Here is a 12,905-nt window from a genome sequence, read left to right as displayed (position 1 = left end):
ATGGTGAAATGTTAACAAAAAACAGCGTGTTAATGGTTTCTTTTCTGTTAAATAACTTGTCAAAGCTRAAGCACGAAACTATTAAACAGGGCAGTTGCGTTTCAACAAGCATGCGAGTCTGACCGAATGGTTTTTGAATCTTCTGCCACAATGAAAGGCGGTATGTTTTTGCAGGCAGATGACAAGACACCAAAAACGTTTCAAACTACTTTGAATAATGAATTGAGCATAATTTATTGTTTGATAACTGGCATCAATTGGAATCTGACTGAATTGAAATTATTTTTTGCAAACTGCCTTGTGACGACCTTTGTTGTGAATTGGCGCTAAAGAACTAAACTGAATTGAATGGAAAACTTTCAGTCAAGAATCCGTGAAAAACAAAACACCTAAATTAAGTAGTGCATTAAATTGACTCAGTGGATAACAGATTTATTGAAACGTACAAAAACAATAAATGATAGACATCAAACCTTTGTCTATATCCAACAACCCAACATGCCAAGAAATGGGTAACAATGTCTGTTCATTTAAGTGTTAAGGCTTTGAGGATCTCTTCTTTTTTACTGAGTGAATCAAAACGTAACACAAAAATCAAAACGGTTCAAAGTTACTTGTGCGAAATGATGCAAAAAGAATTAAAAGTCTCCTAAAGTTCATCACAGTATATAATTTTTAAGTTTAATACAACTTAATGGAGTGGTTTTATTTCAAGTGCAAAGAAACAAAACCAACCATGGTGTATCTCTTTATACAGGCATTTCTATCAACTGACATCTGCTGCTCCATCGCATCTTCCTGTCACCAAGATGAGAGTAATCTGATGGTAAGCAATTCTCTCATAAAAAAAAAAAGAAAACACAAATGCTACCATGAGCTTTCACACACTGTAAACACACACCATGCAAATGAGGGCTGCCTACTTCAAATAAAAGGGAACTTTTTTTATGTAGCGCCATCCGGAGTCAAGAAAAATACCATAGAGGCTGATCATGTTGCTGAAAAGAAGACAGAGGATTCTGGGTAAATGTCAAATTAAACTTGAAACATATCCTTTACGGTATAGTTGGACTTCTGAATGGTTCCCATTACAAATAAGAGCAGTTAACAGTTAAACTTCACACACTGTTTGTGGTGCTCAATATTTGGGTTCAGTGCATCAGGTCCAGAAACCTTTGCAAAGTATTTATTTAGTGTGGTAACTCAAGAGTAGCTCATCTTTAGCATTGAAAAGCATGTCTATGTCTCTTTAAACACCTCTACTTTAAATTATTTCCCATTGTTAGGAAAGTTAATGTGTCGGTTGAGCAGATACCAATTCTATCTTCTTAACATCATCCATCTACAAACGGCAAAGAAAGGCAATGCACAGGAATCATCGTTCAGTACATAATCATATATGTGGGCAAAAATAAAAGTAAAATGACCCGATTCAGTAAATACAAATCTAATCTGTAGTCTGTTAGCAGCAATATCAGTAGTGTATAAACTTTGTCGCAAACCAGGATTCATCATAGTAATATATGCTCGATATATTTTGAAGAGTCAGCGTGGCTGAATAGGTTTGAAAAAACATTTTAAGATGCAACTCATCGCAACTAATTTAAATCTGAAACCAAACAATATTTCTCTAGGATAAATGTGGCTTTTCTTACTTTGTAATTTAGTTAAACAGGTGCGACGCATAAATACATTCCCTGAACAACTTTAAAAATTCACCCATGTTTGCAAGAAAAAATAAAAATAGACAACAAACCCGGATTCCTAACAAGATGTGTTAAAAGGTCTCAATACAAATATGTGATTCCAGAGATTCTGCCAGATCAGCCTCATGATACATTAGGCTCCAGATGTGAAACCAGTAGATAAAAACCTGAAGGACTGGACATTCATCTGGTCTTCATTCAAACGTGCATGACGCTGCAGTGTGCCTCACCAGCGTCATTAAAGTCATTTCCTCATCTGTTTTAAGATCATGTAACTGTACACTATTAAAACTGTCAAACAAGTTCAGCTTAGGATGCTTTACATCCTGATTTTCCATGACGACGACTCTTCAAACCTGTGGAAAGAAGGACAAAAAAAGACCATTTAAAACGTTAGTGAGATGAAACACTTCAATATTAAATGAAAACAAACAATAAAAGCTAGTGAACTATTTTCATGCAAAAAGAGAAGTACTCCAGTTTTAAATGTGTTTTTGTTGTGCTTTTCTGCATACTTCTATTCTGTTTTTGATTTGCATTAGTAGTAAAATCTTTCTGCCTGTTGCCATTTTGTACGTTTGCAATGTTTTGGTGAAACACCGGATTTTTCCTGGGTAAGAAACAACCAAGCAGAAAGTACAAAATACGGTTGTAAAACCTTCGACGATTTTATGCCAAAAACATGGCAGTTCATACCTTTTAGGAGGATCATAACAGCATTGACAACCAATAACTTAATCTTTTATATTTAAATTTAAAAAAAGAAGAAAAAATTGGTTGAATGTCTTTATGAAATATACACCAGCATATGGAGACTTGGGAGTGACTTTGGTTTGATAAAAGGTCTGACTGATCATATTTAATAAATAAATACGTACAGAGGATAATATCAGTATTTTATGACCATTTTTCAGTAAAAAAAAAGAACTCACATGATGTTTTAAGTAAAAAAAAGCAGGAATTTGTTTAAAATTAATGAATGGTAGTATAAAATGACAATGTTTGGGTGTGAAAAGAGGCTAAAAAGTGAACCAAACCTTCTTACATTCACATCCGTTACTCTATGACTACAGGCATATAGTCCTGTCCCTTCACAGAAGGGTTTTGTGAAGGAACAGAAGTAGATTTTGTTACATTAGGCACTTACTTTCTTTGTCATGCGACGTGGTGACAGTTTGCTGAGACAACGTTCTTTGGTCCAGTTTAGAAAGCTTCTTACTGAGTTTGGTTGGGGTTACCACAACCACCGTGGCACCGTCTTCCAATTCATTGGGATGAGTCTCTGTCGGTGAAGCATTTCCTATATTTTTAACAGAAAGCTTACTCGGAGATTTTTTCCTCGACAACTTCCAAGTAAAGCCTCTCTTTTTCCCCAGAGATACTTTGTTTGGCATATTGAAGTTCTCACTTGGGGCCTCTGAGGGCAACGGACTCTGAGGATCTAGTGTAAGACTGCTGGCCACGCGAGGCGTTCCCTCCTCTTCGTGAAGATCTGCGAGACCCGGCTGTGATCTTTCGTCATGCAGAGATCTTGCAGGAAGTGCAGAGCCTCCGAACAGCAGCGAGTATTTGGGATTGTAGTATTTGTGGGCAGGAACCTGGATTTCAACATTCCGAGAGTCTCCGAGGCTGACCTGGAAACGGGATGTGGTCGCCGGTAACGGAGGGCGTTTGGGCTCCAATTTGGAGCGAATAGTGGCGGTGACGTTGGCAGCAGGGGGACTGACGTGAAACTCCTTGTAGAGGTCCAACTTCTCTGATATGGCATACAGCTCACGGAAGTCTCTGTCGAAGGCATCCACCACCTGCCCCGTCATCACAGTGATCATGTTTCGGTCCATACGGGAAGCAGACCAAGAGAAACTGGAACCGAGATAAGAATAAAGACAATCATCAGTGCTCTTCATCATCTCTTTAGCTTTAACTAGGTAATGTTAAATTTAATGGGACTAAGCATTGGTATTGTTTTTTGTTTTTTTTATATTGTATAACAATATGCAGCTTTTTATCTACAGTGACCACATGTGGCCCACAGTGAGGTTTCCTGGTGTTGGACATGGACACTTTGACAGGTAGAGGATTGAACCATAACATTTTAAACTGATAGAAGACTTTCTCTTACCTAAAACGCTAAGAGTAACAAGAGGCAACAAAGTGAGAAACACTTTAAAGTTTGGTGACATTAATAGTAACAACTATTTTCCTAACGTCTAAAATCTACAATGCGAGAGCACATTGGTAGTCATGAAGATTGTGAAGAGATATCATGGCATATTAAACCTTACAAAATAGGGTTGTTTTTTTTTAAATTAAAATTAGGTGGTGCAATGTGAGCTAATGTTATTAATTCTGTATCTGAAAAAAGCTGCTTTATGCTGGCACCCTTTGGGTCTCCTTTCGAAACAATAAAAGAAAGATTTTTCAACCTGCCTCGCCTTGTTTTATTGACACAGTCAAGCTCATTGACATTGATGAAAAGATATTAATAAATAACATAGAAGAAACGTTCGTCACCTTGAAATGATTTGTTTGTTTTGGACACATTAACAAGATTAATGATTACAGCGGGTATGTCTACCAGCTTTGGTTAAAATAATGAATGAATGAATGAATCAAGACTGTACTTTACTACCTCAACTTCAAAATCTAAATTACTTTGACTGATCCAACTTGATTTCTGTTCTCAGTGGAGATTCTTTGAAGCACATTTTTAAAGTTTTGAAACGTACATCAATGGTTAAAGAAAAAAAAAGGGAATTTATTAATGCTCCTTTTGCATTCAGACTAAGAATTTGTTAAAATATTTTGTCATTTGTAAAATGTTCACAAACGTTTTATTGCCCTAACTTGTATTGGGAATACATTTCAGGATAAGTATTTATACATTTGAAGTACATTGAACAAAATGATTTTGTTTCATCGTCAATTTTTGGTTTATAGAGGATGAAATGAATCAAAAGTATAAAGAAATCTAAATCTGACTGCCTTTCTTTAGCCTGCACATCTTATACTTTTTTTATGTATGGTATAAAACAAACACTCTTACCTGTAAGAGCCAAAGGCAACTTTGTCTCCATCCACCAGCATGTATTTACTAAAAAGCGAACCAGGGAGTTTACCATAGGACATACTGAAGCCAACTCCTTGAAGCGATCTTGCTCGGATGAACTGCAACGACAAGTTAAGAGATGGTTAGATTGGGAAATAATACAGACAACATGTGAGATGTTTTAAACCAGAGTTCAGAGCAAAATCAAGCTGCAAATAGCACTGGAGATTTAGTAAGAACAATTTAAAGCATCATTCATAATAAAATAACAAAACATTCATTTGAGTGATGCATTGATTTCTTCAAGTCTTTTAGAATTTCCTTTATGTTTTTTACAATCAGTCCTTATTTTACTTGTTAAAGATTAACAAAAAGGATGAAATAGAAATAAACTGACTTTCAACACTGCAACCCCTCTAGTTTACATAATGCAAGTCAAATATTTTTGGAACTTTTTTTAGAAGATTCAGTTATTTGGGCTTGGCTCCCTTGAAATGTACACACGACTTTCATGTAGTTTCACACAGAATTTTATTGTAGCCTGATCTGGAAAATACGAATGTTTTGTTCATTCTGCATTTGAGAAAAAAAACCCTTATTTTTCTGGATTTTTGGAGACAAAAAAAACAGTTGCTATTGTTCAAATATGTAATAAAATGTTTGAATGAAACTAAGCTTTTACTTTCAGGTTGCAGCAGTACGACAGACAGATTCAGTTTCTTTTTCTGTTTTGCTTTTCTTCTTCTGCCCTCTCAATGTTCTCACAGTTAAATCTAGATGCCTGTCTCACTCATCCTATTGAGAATCTCACTCTTTCCACTTTTTTCTTACACAATGTTATGACTCTAGTCTGCCGTTGCGTGCAATTAGCGGCCTCTTGTGGCCACCAAAAGTAGTGCTTATGAAGAAGCAGAAGCAGAAGAAGCAGTTCTGACCATTTAATTAAGTCACCTAATTTCCTCAGAAAGTTCACCTAGTATTGGTAGTGACATCAACAAATGCGTTGGTAAGCTTGATTTAAGCACATCATTTTCACCTTTCAAAATTAAGTTTAATTTCTATAAAAATCCGTCAAAACTTCAATTTTTTTCTTCTTTGATGGCACTTTTTTTTTTTTTTACTTAAAATGCTGCCTATGTAAAAGTGCTGACTAACCCGGAGATGCTGTGAGCCAATCTGAAGCCTGGAACACATGTCCAGGAAGTGAGGAACAGCTTGGTCATCCAACACAATGTAAACAGGCACAGACCGACGGCAAGCTGCATCCATCAGGTCCTGCAGGATGTGGATGTCTGTGAGCATGTCCATCACTATGGCGATGACCTGCAGAGAGAGAGAAAGAGAGAAAAAAAAGTCCAATAGTCTGTGGATCTATGTTGTTTTCTCAGCGACATCTGGTACATTTTCTCTAGAAACCTACAGTGAAATTGGTGGGTGTTGCATTTTATCAAGTCAGTTAAAAAAACAACTACACAGTAAACAAAGATTTCAGGGGTTTCTATCTGTGCTTTAATTAATTAAAATGTAAACCCTAATAAGCTATTAGACACACTGTCAAAAGTTTTCTTTTTTTTTAATCAGAAGATTTAGACTGAACTTTTGCTTACTTCTTTGCCCCACATCCAGAATCCCACCTTCTGATTATAGAGGGAAAAACTGAAGATCTGGACAGTGAGCAACGGGAGGCTGCCAAAGGAACCATGCAGTGAAGCTAACGTTGCTCAGCCAAAATCCCTGAAAACCACTGATGCTTTGCCTGCTTTGATAATGTGCTAAAAAGTCCCTTTGAGTTGTTTTTTACCCCCAAACAGCTCAAGAGTAGAAATTGTGACATGAGTAAAAATTAGATGTGTAAATATGTATAATGTGGAACATATTTGGATGAAACAATTGAGGGCGATATTTAATAAGCTTCATCTTCTCCATTTTGAATCTGATATCAAAGTCTTGTTTTTATATATAATTATTAGCATGATATATCATTTTTTTTTGTTTTCTTATATTTTCTGATATTTGTTCAAAATAAACATTTAAAGTACACACTTTCATTCTGCTGCTTTCTTTTAGACAGGTTTAYCAATCCTGCAGATGCATCTTCTAAACTACAAAACGATTTTAAGTCCTAAATCCATTTGTTGTGTAAAAACCATGTGCCTTCTTTTCTATAGGGGTTGTAATAACTACAGGTTTAGCATTCACCCAATAAAAAACAAATAGATGTTTATAAGTTACAATACACATCAAGTATCCATCGAAAAGTAAATGCTTCAGAAACAAGCAAAAGTAGCTTTAAGGCATGTTTGAACATGCTCCGAGCAAGCTAGCAGGAAAAGAGCGGGAGAAAGGTGAAGTCACGGAAAAGATTTCTCTTTAAATGCCAGCAAATGTTTTTTTTTCCTGTTTGGAAGAAAAGCCCTGCTGGTTCCACTCACAGGAAAAATACTGAACAGGCTTGCTTAGGGTAATAACTGGAGCAACAAGTTATGGCCTGCAGACAGTTGCCCTTTATCTTTTGCAATTAAACAAACAAAACACGTACAAGAGAACTATATAGAATAAAGTCATGTGCATATAATTCTTACAAATATGTACTTTGATTCTATATCACTTTTAAGTGTGTGTGTTGCCTGTTGTAAGGTCAAAATTATGCTGACCGGCTTAGTTTCTGGCAGGTTTCAACAGAAACCTACCAGTTTCTATTGTCCTGCTTTCTATTAGGAAAATGTATTTTCATAGCAAAACACCCTATGGTGTTACTAAAAGCCTTACTAAAATGTATGGCTATTAAAAAACGTTTTAATACCGTTATGGATGAAATTTAAGACTTGTATCATGACAGAAATGTATAAAATAAAACATATTTTATATAGTAGCAGTGCCAAGCTTTTTCTTTTTAAAACAGAATTGACGTAGCATCGTATGGTTGGCAACAGAAGAGAGCCGGTGGCCAAGGCCAACGCCACTCAGCCAAGTGGCATTAAATTTACACTAAGATTCAAAAAAGCTTGCTAGCTAGCAAGGGTATATTAGCAGCTAGTTAGTGGTAGCCTCAAATCACACAATGTAAACATGTCTGTGTGCGACTCAAACGTTTGCCAAAAATAAACTATATAGAATATAAAAGATTTAAGACCTGTGATTACTGTACTTAAGGCCAACTTACATTTATTTTTTAAATGAATTTAAGACATATCAAGGCCTTAATTTTAGATACATGAGTTTAAGGCTTTTTAAGACCTAAAAAGGATGCGTCAACACTATGTAAAATATAGAAATACAATAAAAGAAGTAGAAGCATATTACTATTACTCTGAGTTATTCTTAGAACCCTAAGAACAAGCCAGGTTATTCTTTCTGGGGTTACAACCAAAAGTTAGTAATTAAAACTTTGAATTGGTTGCTGCCTATATAGCTAACATAATAACTGGAAGACATACAACTGATTAGGCAGTGAAATACATTGCAAGTCACTGTCTATACGTCAAGCCTTACCACTTAGAAAACCAGTAATATGTTGTCATTTTCAACCAGGGAGTTGTCAAAGAAACAATTGTAAGAATGTTAGCAAGCAAGTCAGAACCACTGAGGCAAATGAAGTGAAAGCCAAACAGGCACATTAAATCACAGAAGACAAAATGGGAACAAAGACAAAGGAAAAAGACAGGGGGGAATTCAAAAGTGTTCCAGGAAAATGTGGAGATAAGCTAGGAAATAAAACAATAAAAACTAAAAACAGTAAATTAAGGCTTCACACTCATGCCCCTGTACTCCTGACCCACTTTTAAAGAGGAAAGCAGAGGCAAGCCCAGGCCAAAGGGGGGAACACATCATTGCCTCACTGTGAGCAAGAGGAACGGATGACTCAGCTCAGGTCCGGCACTGAATGAGTAAACACTGCAGCTGCCTGTTGCATGGTTACTCTCATTCAGGTCCAAAGTTACAATCACTCAAAGCTGTCTCTAAGCTAAAGTTTACGCTTACAGGCCTTCACCTTATGAAGGGAAGTAAGATTTTCAGATGTGGGTGTATCCTGGGCAGATAGTTTCACTGCTGGGTTTTTCTTTTAGCATTCTAACTCAATGTTTTTAAAAAAAAAAGACTGGAAAAATAATTCAGTAAGCTAAGTAACAAAGTTTGTTAGAATACAATGTTCTACTATGTTATATTTCTGAGTCTGTTTGAGTTTCAGCCTTCAAGTTGGATTATTTGTGCCAGGAGAGTCACATGATACTTTCTTTTGCCCCACTGACTAACAAAAGGGACAAGAAAGTCCCATTATTCAGGCTGTAAAAAATGTGATGTCATTTCCTGTAGAGGCTGACATACAAATCTGAGTTTTCCCATTATGTTAAAGAAACTCCCATGTTTGGACTTAGTTTCTAACACTTTGGCATTAAAAGCATTTGCTCTCACTTAATTAATTACTTCTTATATATATCAGCTAAAAAATATTTCATTGGTATTAATTTACCTTTCATTATTTAAAATGACTAAACCCCGAAGAATGCTTCAGCATAATCCATGCCAAAAAACAAAACAAAACAAAACAAAAACAAACAAAAAAAAAACATAAATTAACTTTTGGGGTAGGGTTTAGTGGATAAAACTCTTTCAAGAAATAATGCAGGAATATGAAAGACAAACAAATTTATGTTCGGAGGACACTAAAGCACAAACTACAGTCCATGGACCCAAAGCATCATGGTCCTGTTCATTGCACATCTGTTTCTAATGGGTTTCCATCTTTTTCTGGATGTATATGGTAAATGTAAAAGCTGAACCTTTTGCTTTGCATCATTATGTAAAACAAACTCTCCGGTTGACATCATTTAAATATAACTATTTTCTAGGTCCCTGAACTCTCCTCACCTTGCTCGCCTCCTGGATGAGCCGCCGTACCACCTCCTTGATGTGCGGTCCGTTGTCTTTGGGTGGGTGGGTGTGCACTGCCACCCGGGTCACCCCTCTGAAGAACCCCCCGCTGGGCCAGCCGATGTCCAGCGACGGGACCTCGGTGTCCGACATCAGTGGCCAGTAGGTAGAATGAACCCCTGAGTCTGCGTCGGTTCCAGAGGCTCCCTGTTCCGCCGTCCTGCTGCTGCTGGTGTCATTAGAGTCATATTGTTTGAAAGTGCTCACGAAAACTTTAACTTCCCTCGCGGATAAAAAGTCTTTCGCGTCGTCTTCCTTGAGTCGCGTCTTGAAGGCGCCGTCGCCATTCTTCAGCAGCTCCTCGATGGCAGCACGCTGCTCTTCGCTGTAGTAGAACTCCGGCTTGGACTCCGGGACTTTGACACCGATGTGCCCGTCCTCCATGCACATAAGCTGGGATTCAGCCATGGCTACGGAAGCCCTGACACCCCTAGGGAGGTCAAACTCCCCCCTACTTTACTGACGGAATTTTCAGAGTGTTTACCTGTGTGACCGCACAGGTAAAAAAATAAAAAATAAAATAAAGCTGGGAAGTTTTCTTACCTGACCGGGTGCGTCAGAGGTGGGACAGAGAACACGTCTCAATCTCTGGTGCTTTCAAGTGAAATGGAAAAAAAGAGAACTATCCTACAGCACATCGATTTGAGTCAAATACATCTTCTTTCGGATTGTCTAAGTAAAAAACTGTTGCGTACTCGAAATGATTAGTTAGATTTTTTTGTTTGTTTGTTTAAAATGATTTAATCAAAAAACCTTGTTATTCTTTCATATGTGATTTTATTTATTTTAACCAAAATCGCCTGCAAATATTTAGTATTTATCGTCGTTCTGCACTTTCTTGCTTAAATAAACCACAGGTGTACATATTATTACAAAAATTATTGAAAAACATTCTGATAAAAGAGTGGGAAGGGGAAAGTTTATTACCCTGAAGACATAAAGGTTTAATGAACCAGGTGACCCTGAAGAGGGTTGCCCTGGCGGATTCTCAAAGCGTTGAGTTTATTTCTCTTTTCTTTTTGTGGGGAACATATTACATATTAAAGTTTTTTACAGCATAAATCCTGTGTAAATAGAATAAAGAATGCTCTGCTCATTCCCCTTGAAAATTCATTTTATTACCGGGAAATTGGCGGGGCAAGCAAAAATGATTTCCTCTGCACATGTTGTACATGTATAGCTCATGCATTTGGGGCAGTGTTCTATTTGTATTTTCAACTACTTTTAAAACTACTTTTCTCAAAACTAACCACGCATTTCAGAAAAGTCCCAGAGACAATTACAAATACGTTGTTTGTTTGACTCTAAGCTGCAGTATTTAATAACAAATATATTTTTTTACATATTTGTTGACAGTATGACATGATCTGTGAAAAACATTGAGCTCCAACTGCCTTCTCCCAGTGTTCCTGGTGCTGACTCCAAATAACCAATCAGACCCCGGAGGTGGGTAATAGTGCTGTCGGTCAACCTCTGTGTGGCGCTGCTCAACCCCCCCCCCCTTTCACAGTGTAGCTAGTAGAGTCTGTTGTGAATGCTCAGGTCAGTTAGCATAGCCACCGATGACAGTGTTTTCTGTAATGGTAAGTTGTTTCTCCACCACTAGCACATTTAGCAGGGCATACAGGAGACTGATTAACAGCGCTAAGACCCTCCTCCTGGCTCTGATTGGTTGTTTTTGGTAGGACGTAGCCTATTGCCTTCAGACAGCTCAAAGAGGAAGTGGAGCAGATTGCTTTTTCACAGAACGTACTGTCACAACATGGGGACATTTTTAACAAATATGGGGGGGGGGAACTTTTTTTATTTTTATTTTTTAAAGTTACATACTGTAGCTTTTAGTGTATATGCTTTGAACTGGGTGAGAGGGGCGCACGCCAAACAAGCCGTTCCCGCCTAGTGGGTCTGTCTCGCGCGTTGTCGTGGCACATGGTCGTGCTCGTGGACCTGAATTCTTTTTTTACTGGATAGTGCGCCACCTTCACTCAAGCTGGATGATTTGGAAGGTGCTCTGGTAGAACAGGTCCCTCTCCACTGGAATTCATGTAATCCCTCGTTTTCTGAGAATATCTACGTCACCGATGTTCGGCGTCAACTAGAAACGCTCACTGCTTGCTCCGCTCACGCGAGCTCGACACTAGCTAGACGCGAGCTTTCAAAAGCGCGACAATAACTTAACAAACCGTGACAGACTTAACTTGCAATTAATCTGTSACGGTTTGGATTTTCTGTCGTGTCAGAATCACTCACCATGCGTCACACCACAACTTAACACACGTTCCTCTGTGTACATTTGAAATTCATTTCAAGAGTTTACTGGAAGTGACAAATACCAGCTTTTTGTTTGCAGTAGGAACATCAGCTTGTTTGAGACACACCCTCACCTACGTATGCCGTCACACTTGAGCTAAAAAAAGACAGCACATACAAACACACACACACCATAGCACTGCATTTCTAAACAATACCAAAGTGTTACAAAATATTTCATTTACTAATCTCACGACTCGCAATTACATTTGGACACGCCATTAAAAAGTTACGCATTGCTCTTGTTTTAGATAAATTTATCATTTTGCTAAAGGTGATAAAAAAAAAATTTCCCACAAGCCCCGCCCAGTTGATATTCATTGGAAGTGACTGTGGATTCTCAGGTAGTGAGGAGGAACCTGCTGCATCAAAGCTTCCAGTCATGCCACATCCTGCTCCATAGAGCTTCACCAACGTTATTCCCACATTGTTGGATAATAATGTTGGATTCATGCCAATATAGCGTGTCACTGTGTTCTGGCTGCTCTAATTTAAATTCACCTGACCAAACAACATTATTCTTGAGGTCCTCATTCTTTCCAGCAGCAATTAAACACCTGAGCTTATTATGCTAGCTGCTTCTGGATCTTTATGTGATTATTATTATTATTTATTTTATTTTATTTTTCCCTTGAAGCTCTAAAGTCATACGGGAAACACAATCAGACTTTATTTTTACTTTGCTGCCTCTTTCTAAAAACATCCAACATGCAAACTAACCTAATAGTGATTTTTACATACTTCAACATAAGCATAAAAAAATAATTCCTGTGAGTAGCTGTGGCGGATGAGAGTGGAAGATTAGTAGCTGGCTTAAAGAAAAAATATGAAAGGGCTAATTACAGAGCGAGAAAAAAAAAAACAGAGTCGGAAAGAAAATGAGAGGATTTAGAAATGCAACACACAAA

The 12,905-nt window shown here is 37.6% G+C and overlaps 1 protein-coding gene across 1 annotated transcript; it reads right to left on the bottom strand.

The window, feature by feature from the left end:
• Positions 1-415: 415 nt before the first annotated feature.
• Positions 416-10,262, bottom strand: fam83fb (family with sequence similarity 83 member Fb). Its single transcript, XM_008434514.2, has 5 exons — positions 9,625-10,262; positions 5,911-6,078; positions 4,753-4,874; positions 2,854-3,569; positions 416-2,062 (listed from the first exon to the last, which is right to left on the bottom strand). The coding sequence occupies exons 1-5, from the start codon at positions 10,093-10,095 to the stop codon at positions 2,016-2,018; spliced, it is 1,524 nt and encodes a 507-aa protein (XP_008432736.1). The 5' UTR covers positions 10,096-10,262; the 3' UTR covers positions 416-2,015.
• Between the last annotated feature and the right edge of the window lie 2,643 nt (positions 10,263-12,905).

The sequence above is a fragment of the Poecilia reticulata genome, linkage group LG1 (genome assembly GCF_000633615.1).
Source record: "Poecilia reticulata strain Guanapo linkage group LG1, Guppy_female_1.0+MT, whole genome shotgun sequence".
NCBI lineage: Eukaryota > Metazoa > Chordata > Actinopteri > Cyprinodontiformes > Poeciliidae > Poecilia > Poecilia reticulata.
Note: the sequence above shows the minus strand (reverse complement) of the source record. Positions and strands in the feature narration are given on the sequence as shown.

Coding starts and splice junctions, on each gene's coding strand:
- fam83fb (XM_008434514.2), bottom strand. CDS start 10,095: ATGGCTGAATCCCAGCTTATGTGCATGGAGGACGGGCACATCGGTGTC. Junction 6,079..9,624: donor TCATCCAGGAGGCGAGCAAG/GTGAGGAGAGTT, acceptor CTCTCTCTGCAG/GTCATCGCCATAGTGATGGA. Junction 3,570..4,752: donor GTTGCCTTTGGCTCTTACAG/GTAAGAGTGTTT, acceptor TCTCGGTTCCAG/TTTCTCTTGGTCTGCTTCCC.